The sequence below is a fragment of the Protopterus annectens genome, chromosome 10.part0 (assembly GCF_019279795.1).
Source record: "Protopterus annectens isolate FY-2018-M chromosome 10.part0, PAN1.0, whole genome shotgun sequence".
Classification (NCBI taxonomy): domain Eukaryota; kingdom Metazoa; phylum Chordata; order Ceratodontiformes; family Protopteridae; genus Protopterus; species Protopterus annectens.
The window spans coordinates 1,030,848,126-1,030,864,288 of NC_056744.1; the positions used below are offsets into that span (position 1 = coordinate 1,030,848,126).

The 16,163-nt window shown below is 40.7% G+C and overlaps 1 protein-coding gene across 6 annotated transcripts in view; it reads right to left on the reverse strand.

Moving 5' to 3' along the window:
* Positions 1-259: 259 nt before the first annotated feature.
* Positions 260-16,163, reverse strand: part of LHX8 (LIM homeobox 8) — a 158,077-nt gene continuing 142,173 nt past the window's right edge. For 5 of the 6 annotated variants that reach the window (XM_044085794.1, XM_044085791.1, XM_044085792.1 and 2 more), the window contains exons 7-8: positions 1,241-1,424; positions 260-1,140 (exon numbers count right to left, since the gene is read on the reverse strand). In XM_044085794.1, coding sequence (XP_043941729.1) covers positions 1,064-1,140; positions 1,241-1,424 — 261 coding nt within the window. In that variant the 3' untranslated portion in view covers positions 260-1,063. Of the gene's footprint in view, positions 1,141-1,240; positions 1,425-16,163 lie in introns of those variants that run through there. The other variant, XM_044085796.1, reaches the window with a different exon arrangement.

Consider the following 16,163-nt stretch of genomic DNA (forward strand, 5'->3'; position numbering starts at 1 on the left):
GTACACAGTCTTACCCGTGGAATTTTAGACAAGCAGGATATTATGTTGACCCGACCAAGCATGCACAGCTGTTTGTATAACTTAGCTGACCACACCAGGAAGGTAAAAGATTTATTAAAAATGCTTTCATGCTATGGCTTACTTTAGTATGTGCGTGTCTTACACAGTATATGCAAACATTAGAAGTGCATTTTCAACTTACGAAGATATTTCATCTTCCACTCATGTCAAAGAAGCACACCAGTTGAGAGATGGTGCATAAAGCTATCAAACTGTTTTTAATGTTTCAGAATCTGTGATTTAATACTATTAACATTCCATCAGATTTCACATAATACAGTTTATTTTATGAACAAGTATCTGAACTGGAGATATTACGTCAATATGTCGAAACATTTGTTTTGAATTCAAATTTTGAGAAACCCATTTTTGAACAGATTTATTGTGGGATAACCACTGATAACATGCCGATAGGTATATAATGCACTTTTTAGAACAATAACTTACAAATATATATATATATATTCAAACTAAACACAAACTACATTTGCACTGAAAACTGTAAACATTTTGCACATAGATGTGACAATTTAAGACAAAGTGCTCAGTTGATTAATAAATTAACAAATAGAACAGATTTGTTGACTGTCAAAAGAAATATGAAACAGGGCTTCAATAACAGATTGGTTAAGTTTTGAAATAGAAACCTGCAGTAAATGCAGACCATTTTTAGGAAGGAGACATGGTCTTAAACACTCAAAACACCAAGACCATTTCAAAAACACTGCAAACGTTAACACATTTTAAATACCCCTCAAATGAGTGTATTATAATACCTGAATTTTCACAGAAAAGTAAGATTCCTTTGTGGATTTACATTTCTAAGATGACCAGTTTCAGAGTTCAGTTCAAAGATTTTTCCTGCTGTATAATGGAGCGGTTAGTTCCATAGTATGTAGCTCAAGGTCAAGGAGCATAGAGCTCAGTTCTAGTGTAAATCCTACGGGAAAACATACCTTCCCAGTTGGCCTTCAGCAGTCAAACAGATGTGACTTTATAAGTATTACACATGACTAATTGGAAGCTGCGTCATTGAGTGGGGTAACAAGGGCTGAAGACCAAGAGTTGATGGTGAATGAGCTAGGGAAACAGAAAAATAATAGCATTATACAATCTCCAATAAGATTTTTTTTTTAATCCACTACAATTTGGTTCTTAATGCAGTACGGATAGTTCTTACCATCCATGTAAGAATGTAAAGAAGCCAGCATTGGCCCATCTTGTGGCATGTAAGCAGAATATGTAATTTCGTCAAGCAAAGGTGATGAAAGCCGAGAGGATTGAACAGTAGTCACTGAAGCAGTCGAGGAATGGTTAGGGCTGACATGTTTCTTGTGCCTTGCTCTACAGTTCTGAAACCAAACCTAGAAATAATTGGATCAGTATCGTTTAATCTTGTAAGACTGAAATTATAACAAACCAATTAAAAGTTTGCAACCAGAGTACTCAACTGACCTAAATAATAAAAGGTTAGTTTTTAGATCTTCTCTAATGCAACACTCATGTTCTGCTATTAGTTTAGTTGAAATCAACAAGTTCAGACACTTAATTAGCTATGCCAGCAGTATGGCTACCTTGTTCTGCAAACAAGTATTTAATGGTGTTTTTCAGTAATCATGCGTCAGAGTTATAAACGGAATACAATTTCACACACATACAGAGCAAGTTATTTGTTCTGAAGGTCCTTCACTTTACATTCACTACTGTAACCCAAATTAAATTTTACACTCAAAAATCACACAAGCAGACTTCATAGAATGTACTGGAAGCATACCCTTTCTCAAAAGTACAACTGACAATTACATCTCTCACAAAACTAACATTTATTACCCCTTTCTCACAACGTACAACTGACATTCATTACCCCAGTTATGACCATTCTGAACTGTATCTCTACTCACTTGTATGGATTATATTGCCTTTTTTTTTGGCATTGGTTTGTTTCAACATGTACACTTCTCATATTAGTAAATTACCTCGGAGTAAATTTGCATTAAAAAACAAATGGTCTGTAACTTAAGGTCAATGACAAATCCAAGTGACTGCATTTTCAAGTAACTACTCCACTTTTTCTTTTGGGGGGGGGGTGCTACTATTTTATTCAGGTTTGTATTATCCGCAAAACAAAGCCAACCATGGGTTTTCAAGCATTACCCACACCCATTTATTAAACATGCTATTATTTTTGTACAATTATAGCGCCTTAATATTGACCAATAACAGCTAAGCCATTATTTAATAAAACTACGCACAGTCTTAAATCCGCGAGATGCCTTGTATGATTACTGCCTGATGCAAGATGTCTATACATATACATCAGAAGTTCTGATAATGAGTTGACTCCGTTGTTTTTTTTCTCGTTAACATAATTGAAGCGAAAATCTCGGACAAGCGTTAGACATTTTGTAATCTCGCTATGTTAAACTCATTAACATAGCGAGAATCAAAAAAATAGCGAATAAAATGAACGTAGACAAACATTGTGTCGCACATATAAACTTCATTGTTCATTGGGAACCCACTAATACAGACAAGATAAAAATAAGCAAACAGGTTTCCTCGTTTATTTTTAGTTAGTCTCGCATGGTTAAAACCCAAACATAGCGAGACAGTACAGTGAAATTAATGGAAAAAAAAAACCGGCCGGACCTTTTTTTTTTAGTATAACTTCTATTTTTAAGACGGGCATCCAAAGCTTGCGTTTTTGGAGGGTCATGGTATAATTTAACTTTTATGCTTTAGTTCTGGGTTTAAGGTCCAATAAGCAAAGACCAGAGTTTAATTTTTGCCAGTAATTGGATTACTTCAACCAACTGTTGGATGAGCCGAGAAAGTACATTTATCCAAGAACTTACCGTAACATTAGATGTCCAAATAGATCACTATCACAGTATTGCTTAGTGATGGAAGTACCCTGCAAAGGCTGACGGTGGCCACAAAGCTTCTACATGTTGTTTGTCTGACTTTTTTTGTTGTTTGTCTGACACATGACCTACACATGATATGAGATGAGCAGCAACGACAAAAGCAAATCTCATCCCAGCTTTCTTGCCCCAGGAAAAGGTAAGAGGCTAAAACATGACAAAGGAGACCCTGGCACATATAAAATTGAGGAAGAGGGGCAAGTATAGGTCTACCTTTGCCAATAAGCAGCCAAAAAAAGTAAAATACATACATAGGGAGAAGGTTCATAGGTAGGTACTGGGCTATTGGCTCTAGGGCATATATAAGCATAGCCAAAAAAGGTACCCTGGCTTTCACAAAGAAAATTATTTTCCTGTGCCCCTGTCAAGCAGAACCACAGAAGTGGTCCCTGGGGTGAATTTCCTATTTCCCATCCAATCATCAAGATTTTGAGTGCTAATGAGCTTTGTTTGGTATAGATAGGTAGCTGTTCCAGAGTATGGAAAGTCTCTGGGACAGGAATCTATCCCACCAACATGTTCGGTTTATTATGGTCACAAGGTTTAGGTCCCTAGAGCGTGTAGCTCAGAGGGATTGGGATTTCTTTAAGTGGAGCATGTCCAACAGCTCTGGGTTTTACATAGCTTTGTATGTTAGGCAGAGACCACCTCAGAGTAGGCGATATGCAACAAAGTAAAGCTGGAGTTTTAGGGCATCTGTTTCTTTGTGAGGTATTTTTGCAGCCTTTCCAGTTAAAGATGTCTTGTGAGGTACATACCAAAAGGAGTGTTGTACTTTATAATGGGTCTACAGAGTATAATGGGTCTATTGAGTGACGAGTAGAGGGGAACAATTACCTCTTTTTCCTGGATGAGAAACTTTTGATTAGGTGTGCCATGTAGAAGGATTTCCTGACTACTGTGACGATGCGATTATCAAAGGAGAGACTACTGTCCACCTGTGTCCCAAGGTCTCATCATACTTTCAGTGTCAAGTAGACTTCCACCTATGTGGTAGTTCATAGGTACAGAGTTTTTACTAAAGGGGATGACAATGCACTTTTTGGCATTGAGCTTGAGCCCATGGCTGACACCAGGCATCTCTCAGTGAGGCCCTTTTGTAGATGTCCACATAGTTAGGAGTTTCGATTATGGCTCCTAGTTTGCAGTCATCTGTGAACTTCATTAGCCAAAGACCTTCGAGTATGGCTCATAGTTTGCAGTCATCTGTGAACTTCATTAGCCAAAGACCTTCTGTGTTTTTGGTATCTACTTCTCTGAAGTACAGGCTAACAGGAGAGGACCCTGGACTGAATCCTGTGGTGCTCCACTTGTCTGAAATCGATTTGGAGTCTGCTACTTTCACAGTGTGGGTTCAGTCAGTGAGCCATTTGGCAACCAGTCTTGTGACATAAGGATTTATACCTGGTTTATAAATTCCAGAGTGAGGGATGGTGTCAAAACCCTTGACAAGATCTAGATAAGCTGTGTGAACCACCATACCCTCATCTACAGCTTTGGCGACTGCTTTAAAGAAGTCCATCAAGTTTAGGAGACATGATCTGCCTTTTACAAACCCGAACTGGGTGGGGTCCAGAGTTTGGAGATTACCAATGTCTTACAAGTTCTATGATGATACGTTCCACGGCCTTACAGACCAGGCTCAGACTAATGGGGCAGTAGTTCCCAGGGTCTGTGGTGGCTCCCCCTTTGTGGAGTGGGATAACCATCACTGTGCACCATTCAGTGGGCATGAAGCCTGAGGTGAGGGTATGATTAAACATGGCATAGGTGGGGTGCCAGTTCATTCTGTAGAATGCAGCCTGGGATGTTGTCAGGTCCCATGGATGCTGGGTTCTTGGCTTTGGAGAGTGTGGTTTTTACCCCTGCAGCCATGATTACAGGAACGCTGCATTCTTCCTGTATAGAGATGGACCTTTTAGGGGGTGAGAGGGGGGTAAAGTTAGCACTAAACCTATTTGCCAGGATGCTGGCAATATCAGTTGGTTCTGTATATTTACTGCCATTGTGCTGCAACTCTGTGCAGATCAGAGTGCTGACTGAGATTTTTGACATAGCTATAGAATGCTTTGTGGTTGTCTTTTGAAATCGGTGGTGATTTTGTTTTAATAACTAGCTTTGGAGGATTTTATGAGGGATCTCCGCTTCTTACTGAGGCTGACCAAGGAGTTCCACCAATCATGGGATTTTACTTTTTTTTGTAAAAATTTCTTCTGTTGTAACGTTTGTTTATGGCAGGGAACCACCAGATTGGGTTCCTTTTTTTGGTGGATAGCATGATCCATGCACTCGTGCAAGTGCATTTGTGTAGGATTCCGTCGTACATCTATTGTCAGTCTGCATGGGTGTCGTGAAGTTTGCCACTTCTGTCTTAAGAAGCGTGAAGTTGGCTTTGGAGACCTTTTTTACGGTGGTTTCCCGAATGGGGGCGGGATGTGATGTCTAGAGTGATTAGCTTTTGGTCGGATTTGACTGACTAGGAATGGATCTCTGGTATGGAACACCGGTCACAGACGTTGGTAATGACCAGTTCTAGGATATTGCTGTCCTTGGTGGGGGTGTGTATAAGTTGATCCAAGGCATTGGAATTTATGAATTCCAGAAAATATTGAGCAAGAGTTGGTGCACTAGTAGTTTTCCCAGTTAATGGTGGGGTAGTTGAAATCACCCATTAGGGTGTTGGGTTGTACCCGAATATTTTCCAGTTATCCAGAAATGGAGTGGGAATTCTGGGGCATGGTGGGGGGGATCTGTAGCAAGCTACAATTTGGATTGTGGTCTTGCCCAGAGTTAGTTCTACTTGGATAATCTTGGATGCATTATGCTGAACTATCCTGGAGTTGTGGATATCCTTAATGAATATGGACATGCCTCCACCTTTAGTGTTTCGGTCCAGGTTAGGTGGCCGAAAGGTGTGGTATGAATTATAGCCTGGTAATGCAGGGGGTGCTGTCTGGAGCCTTGAACCAGGTCTCTGTAAAATGGAGAACATAGATATCTGTGCAGTGACAGAGTGCCTCGAGTGAGTGCATTTTGAGGTTTAGACTTCTAGCATTGAGTAGCATGGAGGGTAGTTTGTACCTGTTACAGTGGTGAATTTGTCATTTGAACCTTGCCTATAAAAAGGCACTATAGGGGTGGCAAGAGCCTTAGCCAGTATCTGGAATCCGAAGGGCGACAAGTGCAAGCCATCTCTGGCAAAGCATTGTGGTCTGTCGATCATGTCACCCCAGGCAGACAGATACCGGATCCCCTTAGAATGACACCAGAAGCTTAGCCAATTGTTGAAGTCAATCATTTTGTCCTTTACTGTGGTATCATTCTGGGATATGGCAGGATGCTACTCATGGCTAGGGTCACACCTGCCTGGGCTGCAAGATCGGAGAGCTCCTCCATGTCTCTCTTCATGTAGTCCAGGGAGGTACATCTCAGGTCATTCACACCAACATGGACAATGACTTTTATATTTGTACTTGTTGTGGAGTGAACTGAGTGCATGCATTATGTGGTGGATCCTGGCACCAGACAGGCAGCTGACAGTAATTTTCTCCTTGTTTAGCCTAGTGAATGAACATCAGTGCGCCTACTATAGAGTCACCTATGACTAGAGTGTTGGGTACATTGTTATGCCTTATGGGCTGTGGTTGAGTGGCACACAGAGTTTGTGGGCTATGTGTCATTTGGGTTGTGCTGGGGGGTGGAGGTTGGTTGCATTTCTGCTTTGGTGGTCTCTTGCTTGAGCAGATTTATATCGAGAGCCTCTGTGAATGTAGGTGTGTGTTTTGTGTTTCTATGTGTCCGCTTTGGTGGTGTAGGTTTTGAGGGACTATGTGAGGAGTGTGGTGTGGTGCAAGTGTTTACCTTCTCCTCTTGACGGTCTAATCCAGTCTTTGGTGAAGAGACCTTTGCTTCCAGTTTGGCTATATAAATGCATCTCTCACAGGTTGTAGTGTTGGGTGGTAGGAGGAGAGGGTTGTCTGTACATGAGGCAACTGCTGCATTGCCCCAAGATACCCAGATTCATCAGGTAGACAGGAGAAAACACCAGGATCTGACCCTTAGACATGCCCGGATAGGTGCTTATTAAGTACTAAAAACTTTTCCTCTAGACAAGTGAGGAAAGTTGAATGCTTTAGTAATTTGTAGCTTATTTAGTGCTTACAATGAGTTCTGAACAAGTGCTGAGCTCAAAGAAACAGATTTGAGTGCTAAAACCAAAAAAAGCTGGCTATGTGAGGAGCAGACTTTATGCATCGCCGCTTAGCTAGGGTTAAACTACTCCTGGCCCTGGCGCCATAGTGTTTTTTTTTTTTTTTTTTTTTTTAATACAACAGCATCATGGCCTGGATTAGTGTTCAAGTTATACACGTAAAGCTAAATTCAGCAGGTTTGAATCTAATCTATGCTACAGCAAACAAGGTGGACCAATTTCAGAAAGAAACCATTCAAATAAGCAGGCACAATAAGCTTTTATCCAGAAACTCCCAGCTCAGAAGGGCAGAATCTACCCTCTCCTCCCACAAGAGTTCAGACCGCACCTTCTTAATGTAAAATAACTGGCCCGAAGCCCAAGTGCATAAACCAGAACTAATGCACTTTTAGAATAACCGACAGTAAGCCTTCAAATCAGCAACTCCCAACTCAGATGGATGTAAGCTACCTGTCCTGCCACAACAGTGCAAGGTAGGAAGGTACGTATACTGCAATAGTGATTTGGATATTTGTTTTGTCAAGTTTATATAAAAGCCTGTACTAGATACCTCACAGCAAGAGGTTCTCCCGTTCGATTCTCGGTTGGAGTGTGGGGAGTGCCTTCTGTGTGGAGCCTGCATGTCCTCCCCACTGTTGAGTGGGCGTTTGAAAGACATGCGTAAATGGGCGTGCCTTCATTGAAGGTTGAACGTCGAGCTGGCACCTCGGCATTCGTCAAAATCTACTGCCAATCATTAGCGGACCGGAGTTCCATGTGGCGACCCCTAACCGGGAAAAGCCGAAAGACAGCAACAACTAGATACTTAATTAGATTCACTGTTGCAGTATTGTTAAACAGGATATTTCCAAAACTTTTATACTGAATGGGAGGAGGTCTGTACAGAACTGAAATCTAGACCATCTTGAAGGATGAAAACTGGCAAACAAAAAACAGTATTGGCTATTGCTCTTACTACTTAGTAATGATGCAAGTGGAAGACTAAGCAGCTGCTTCTAGAAGAACCCAGACCTCAGTTTCCAAGGAGGCAACAGTTCTTGTAGAATTTGTTCCGATTTGGCCTTGGAGGGGAATGGTCATGAAAAGTGAAGCAAAAGGATAGAAGAGATTAATGTTTGCTCCAATAGTAACACAATTTGTGAATATCAGGTAAATGAATACATTCTCACCACTATTTTAAAAATGTAGGAATATTGAAGGTTTTTAAAGATGCTTCATTTACTATCTTGTGGATAGTGTAACCTTGTCTCTGTGAACAAGGAAGGAGAGAGAGGACGGTAGTTGTAGCATGACTCTTGCCTCAAGTCAAAACCACCCAAGACATTTCCAGGTACAAAGCTTTAAAAAAGCTGGAGGTGCTGGTTCAAAAGGTTAAATTATTTTTCCAGTGCACAGATTAGGTGCAAAGGAGGAAGACTATTTTCTTTAAAGACTGATTTCACAATTTTGGGAAACCAGCAGAAATTGTCATGTGCCCATTAATAGAAGAGTATGCCAACCTTGAATTTAGCAGCTCACACACTAGGATAATGGAGATACCCAACTGGTAAGGGTCATGTCCTCTCTTTTGGCACCACATATAAAATCTTTTCCATCTGGAGATGCAGGATTTTCTTGTGACAGGTTTTCCTACCTAGAAGCCCATCATCCAGACCAACAGTTTTCATTGTGGGTTTGGATAAATGTCAAAGCCCTTTTACTGTACAAGTAGCTCCATCCAGTGGAGTAATTTGTTGCTATGCATTTTTTCATCTAGCCAAGGGCAATAATCAACACCACTTGAAACAAGTCACCAGCTGTACTTCCGATTGCCCTTTTTGATTTTCAGAAAGGCCTTCGGAATGATAAGAAATGTAGAGAAAGTATAAAGTAGTTTCCCCTTCCATGAGATTGACAAGTTGTCCATTTTCAACACTTCCCTGCATGGGAACTAAAAGTGTCTGTCCTGTCAAAGTGACAGAAGAGCTATCTGGTGAGATGACTTTCACAAAGATCTGCCTTGGATCTGTTCAGATAATGTGCCACTGAGCTCATCCCCAATGGGATTCGAATAGTTTGTAGAAAAAGACTGATCTGCAGCAATATCCAAGCTCTGTTGGCTAGCCATAAGGGATCATTAGGATTTTGTTCTCCCTTATTTGCTGATACTCTACATGAATATGGTATTGTCTTGACAGGATTTGTAATGCTCCTTGAGACCAGAGGTGTTGAAAAGGCCTGAAAGGCAAGGATCAGGTGTTCATTTATCTGTGCCTTTTGCTTGGACTATATCCTTTGGACTTTCATACTCAGAATAGACACCCCTAAGCCAGATCTTAAACATTTGTGGAGAGTTTCTGACAGGGAGTAAGAACCAAAAAAAGGCACTGCAGGACCTTTATCTGGTTGCTCTAATGTAATGATCTATTGAAAACCTTGTTCAGTTAACTTCTTAAATACATTCAAGTACACTACCAATTACCAGTCACAGATGCAGAACATATCTGCTTTTGTCCTATATTTAAGCCCAGTCAAGTCCGACTGTGAGCACTGGAGATTAAACAAGAGTTTTAATGAGCTGTTTTCAGTGCCCAGGGTACAGAAATGGATTCCTTCAGAGTTAATTCACCTATGAGGTGACAGAGTAAATCACCTAACTGGGCAGTGCACCTGGGTTGCCACTGGAAAGCGACACTTTACCCCAGTGTTCTTACCTGGTCAAGATGTAATAAATCTGATTACAGTCAAGTCAGTAATGCCAGTCTGTCAGTTTCCTCTTATTTTTAGAAAATGCACATCCGTGCAACATCTGTTCTTTTAAAGTGAATTCGTATTGTCTGGCACAAGGCTCCAAGTGGTTAATGAACTGCTATCTGTAGTCAAAAGGATAACATTTGAATCATTCCACCTCCTTTTCCTACTGCATTGCTTTGAGCAGGTCACTCAGTGCTCCCAAGTCAAGCCATAAAAAGTCTGAACTATTACGAAGAGAAACTCCAAGGCTAGACATAACAAAATTCAGTAAAGTAATATCAAATGACCAGGTGTACTTTGCCCACTGTGCTTAACGTAGATAACACAAGATTTGCTCCTACCCTTTTCTAAATATCCTACGTTGCTATATGGCTGGTTTAGACAAATTTTCATTTTATAGTAATTGACTTTTTGGCAGCCAACAGAATTAAACTCAAGTCTTTACTATGATTATGCAATTCAGATAATTGAACACTGCTCAAAAAAATAATTTCCTTAGTCAAACCATTTTGCTCACCTAGTATTTCTGACAGAGTAGTCTGTAGGTATTTAAAGTCTGCCAGCTTATTACACTCAAAAATAGGTTTCCAATGCCCTATTTCTTCCTCATTACACCTCCAACATTTGCACTCTGAGGAAAACATCCATTTGGGTAAAAAATACCTATTCAAAACACTTCCAAGCAAAAATCCTAACCTTCCAGACTTTGTACATTTGGGAGCCATTTGCCCAGTCTAATTTGAAAATTGCTTGGCTTTCGTGCAAATGACAGGCATGTGAGTTTCAAAATTTGTATCCTTCAGAATACGCTTGCTAGACAATTGCTAGAACAAGCAGCTTTGCATCAAATACGAGAGATTTAAGTTTGATTTTTGGTCAGTCTCAATCTTGAGGACAGAGAGGAGTTGCACTGTATGCCTTTGACAGCCATGAGAAGAGATGCATTTCCGGGCCATTAATCAATCTAGTCATTAATATGATTTTAAACAGATATTTGGAGGTATACGATCACACAAGTGGCATTCATTGATTGTCATGTGTGTAAGCATGCATTTAAGGTGTATGGTGATGGCACAGACCAGCTCTTTGAATAGTTACCTGAAATAAACTTGAAACAGTTTGAACCATATTAGCCTGCCCCTACCTTCATTGCTTGGTGCTTTCTGAAGTTGCTCGACTTGCCCCAATGAAGCTTGTAACTTTTGCAAATTCACTTTTGTTTTGGTGTATACCAAGACATACTATGTTGCAACCAAAGCCCTGTTCTGGCAAGCAACGATCACAGGAAAAGTAACTTGCACACGGGCTACTAAGAGATGGACTATAGTTTCTGTATTCTGAAGATGGAAATTTGAAAATGGTTGAAGTTTATTTTACTTTATGGACATTATACAATCAATTCATACTAAAATGTCTGAAAAATGAGGTCACAGACTACGAATGAATTTAATGATTAAAATTCATAAGTTTAAATTATGCTTCATGTCATCTTTGTCAAATGGATATCTGACCCCACAGACAATTTCAATCTTTTTTGTACTTATGGAGCACAGAGTTTCATCTTGGTTATAAAATCAATTATATTAAGGCTTTCTGGCTTTTTCAGGTATTGAGAGTGACAAGTGCTATGCAATGTATATGCACATGGTTTGGTTTTGTGTGCATCATCTGTATATAGTATTAAAAGGGTCATTACATTAACAGTAAATGTGCAAATTATCACTGCTACAGTAGACTTAGCTATATGGGATATATCCAGCCAAGGATCATAGCTCTCCAGTTTTTTATGGAATGCCCAGATTTTTGCCTCATTTTTGGTCCATTTCTCACAAATTTTGGGATTTCCTGGCAGATCATTGGAATGATCTGAGGATTGAAGTCACCAAGTAATGAAATACATTTGAGTTTCAGACTTCATATCCTTCAGAAAAATCCATCCTGTTATTCTAGCAACTTTCTAAGTTTCCAAGAGCAATATTTAAAATCTGCCCGTATTTTTTTTTTTAGGCCTGTGTTCAGATTTCAGATTTCTGGCACTGAGTACTTGAGAGGTATGCTAAGGATACAACAGCCAGCCATCTTCCAAAGCTTAAGGGAACCTTCCATGGACCCAAACATTGCCCATTTGAGATTTGAAGGAGAAAAAAAAAAGACCGGGGTATGGGCACCAAGCCTTTAGAGCTTTCATATCAACCGAGGGATAGGTAGGCTAGAGCCCTGAAAAGTAAAATGATTAAAATAAAAACAAGAGGGATGAGGGAGCAGCTACTGCAGGAATAATCATTTGAACATCTGTTATGGCAAGTTTGCTTTCAAAACTTGTTAATCATTTGATCAGTGCTGCAAGTAGCCTTAGCTATATGGCTAGACTACCATAACTTCTAGACTGGGAGAAGAAAGGTTTTGTACAGAGGACATGGTTGTTGCTGCCCCTAGACTACTACTTTGGCTTTTTGCAAAGGGATGGATTCTAGAAGCATCCAAGAACCTGGTGGGAGGAGTTTTGTCTTTGTCTGCGTTTACCTTATTGTGGCGGGTAAAACAAAAGGCAACAGCAAGAAACACCATTTGGAGACTGTCTGCTTTGACCAAAGTTAGGTTGCCCTTTTTTTCTCAGTCATAACAAATAACAGACGAATTTCTGATTTCTGTTCAGATCTGTGGATGTACAGAGTATGGAAATTACTTTCTCCCTCATTTTTAGATTCCAGAAAGATAGATTGGCTAAAAGCAATCTCAGATACTATAGGTCTAAACAAGGACTGGTTCTTAAGGAAACCCTATCTTTGTGGAAAATGAGATAAGGTTGACCAACCATAAGAGCTTGCAACCCAGTAATTAGCAAATAACCTCAATTTAGCCTGATCACCTTGTTCAAATGGAGCTAGAGAAATCTTGGATACCAGAAATCCTATTATTCCAAGTGAAATTGTGCTGAAAAGCTATATCCCATACTACCATGGCTAGTCTTTGCATAGGGTAAAAATCAGGTTACCCCCATTTGTTTATATGCCATATCACATGTGCTGTTGTCTAACCACTAGTAATGGTCTTGAGGACCATAGAAAGTCGAAAATAGTGTGTGGAGGGGGGTCCATTTGGTTTCAAAGACCCCTCACTTTTACCTCTACTGATACCACTTCCCCAAGCAAAGTCAGAGGTGTCTGTAGTTAAACAGTACTGGAGCTTTTAGGAAAAAGATGGGAAACCTGGATTCAGACAAAACTGGTTCCTACACCAAAGAATTCCCCAAAACAGGAATACTGAAAATCAGGGATGGCAATGGTGAGGCCTTGCTAACTTTAGATGCTATTGAATTTTTCTCCCGTGGAGTCTAGGTACAGGGATAGTGAAAATCATGGATGCCATCAATCCTAATATCCTCAAATTCCCTTGCAGAGAGTGTGGAAAAACTATATCTTTGAACATGAGTATCTTGTGAGGAATCAAGCTAGACTTATGGATGTTCTCCAGATACCAGCCTGTGAAGGAACTCTTACACCAGTCAAAGGATTCTGGATACTTGAAAAAGTTGTCTAAATAAGGGGGAAAATTAAAGCCATCCCTGGAGTTAAGACACTGAATATTATTGGAGTAGTGATAAAGGTAAAACAGAACTGAAAGAGTAATCCAGAAAACCTTAAAACATCTGAAATCTGGTGTTCTAGGAATGAGATAAGCATCTGGTGGAATAAGATGCAACAAGTTTTGAAGGGGTAATATTTTACACTTTGTAATATTCACAAACTGGTGTACAAAAGAAACATGATCAGATTTTCTTAGTTATTAGAAGCATTCCTGAATAAAAACTTTTTTCATTCTGAGAAGGAATAGTTTATTTCAACCTTGAGTTAGTAGAGTCTGAATGAAAGGAAGGGGAAAAAAGTTTCTGGCATGTTGTTTTGCACTGAGAGGGTTTGTGGTCTGCACTGTAGTGGCAGAACAGGTAGCTTACATCCTTCTAGGTTGGGAACTGCTGATTGAGGGCTCAGTGTCTGTTATTCTAAAAGTGTATTAATTCTGGTTTAAGCACTTGGGCTTTCAGGCCAGTTATTTTACATTAAGAGGGTTCGTGGTCTGCACTCTTGTGGGAGGAGAGGCTGGACTCTGCCCTTCTGAGCTGGGAATTTCTGATTGAAGGCTTATAGTGCATGCATATCTGAACCGCTTCTTACTGAAGTTGGTGCGTCTTGTTTGCTGTGGCATAGACTGGATTCGGGCCTGCTGGATCTAGCTTTGTTTGTGTAACTTGAGCACTAATCCAGGCATTCTCTAAAGTATTCAATTGTATTTATTACTGCTTGGTAGTAACTCTAAGTCTTTTGGATTAAGCACTTGGGCTTCAGACCAGTTGTTTTACATTAGGAAGGTTTGTGGCATGCACTGTGGTGGCAGGACAGGTAGCTTTCATCCTTCTAAGTTGGGAACTGCTGATTGAGAGCACAGTGTCTGTTATTCTTAAAGAATATTAGTTCTGGTTTAAGCACTTGGGCTTCAGGCCAGTTATTTTACATTAAGAAGGTTTGTGGTCTGCACTCTTGTGGGAGAAGAGGCTGGACTCTGCCCTTCTGAGCTGGGAATTTCTGGTTAAAGGTTTATAGTGCCTGAATATTTGAACTGTATCTTACTGAAATTGGTACACCTTGTTTGCTGTAGCATAGACTAGATCCAGGCCTGCTGAATATAGCTTTGTTTATATGCTTGTTGTTTGTTTGCTTGTTATTTCCCTGGAACGCTAATTCCACCTAATCTGAAGCTTCTCAGCTTCTGTGGATCACTAGTGATATCTGCATTGCTTACTGTACTTATTTCCTTGTTTCACTTGAAAGAAAGTTACTGCTTGTCGTTTTTGCATTTAAGTTACCTGTAACACATTGCACTTAAGTTACCTGGCACTTGCTCACTAAAGCAATTATACAAGTTAGCACTAAAAATTAAAAGCACTACACTAGAATTCCCAATATTATTCTAGCATGTCCAAAAGTCAGTTGTCAATCTCCTCTCCGGTCCAGCTGGTGAATCTGGGAATCTTGAGGCAATGTTACAACCGCCTCATGTACACAGACAACCCTCTCCTCCTCCCAACAAATTCCAACACATGTGAGAGATGCAACCATATAGCCAAACTGGAGGCTAAGCTCTCTCAACTCAGTACTAGCATAACCAGTCAGGAGGAGAAGGAAACCACACTCACAACAATTCCAGTCTCACACAGACCTACCACGACAGCAAACCAAACACATAATCACACAAAAACATACTCGGAGGCTCTAAATAAAGATCTGCCGAAGCAGCACAGACCTCCAAAGCAGACACCCAAGCAGCCGCTACCCCAAAACAAAACACGTGCAACACATATCTCACAAAGCCAGTGTGCCAAACAGTCACAGCCCTTAAGACTAAACAATACACCTGATACACTTGTAATAGGTGACTATCGTCAGGCACACTGACGTCCCGCTCACCAGGCTGAACAAGGAGAGGGTCACGGTGAGCAGCCTGTCGGGTGCTAGGATCCGCCACATAACACAAGCACTCAGGTCACTCCAAGGCAAGTACAAATATGGCTCAGTCATTGTCCATGCTGGTGTGAATGACCTGAGGCGTACCTCCCTGGACTACATGAAGAGACATAAAGGGCTCTCTGAGCATGTAGCCCAGGCAGTATGACCCTGACCTTGAGTAGCATCTTACCCTCACCAAGAATGATGCCACAATATGAAGACAAGATGATCAATTTCAACAATTGGCTTAAGTACTGGTGTCATTCAAAGGGGATCCAATGCCTGTCAGCTTGGGATGATATGCTCGACAAGCCACGATGCTTCGCTAGGGATGGCTTGCACCTGTCACCCCTGGGCTTTTGGATATTGGCAAAGGCTCCTGCTACCCCCATAGTGCCTTTTTTAGGCAAGGCTCAAAAGACAAACCCACCTCCATAGGTATCACAAGGGATAAGAAACTAAGAGTAATACTACTCAACACCAGAAGTCTAAACCTCAAGATGCATGCACTCAAAACTCTCCTTAGCATGGAGAACATAAATATCTGTGCAGTAACAGAAACCTGGTTCAGGGCTCCCGAAAGCACCCCAGCACTACCAGGTTATACCTCATACCATGCTTTTCGGCCCCAAAACTTGGACCGAACCACAAAAGGAAGGGGAGTATAGATATTCAAAGATACCCACACCTCCAGGTTGGTGGCAAAGCACAAAGCATCAGAGACTATCCATG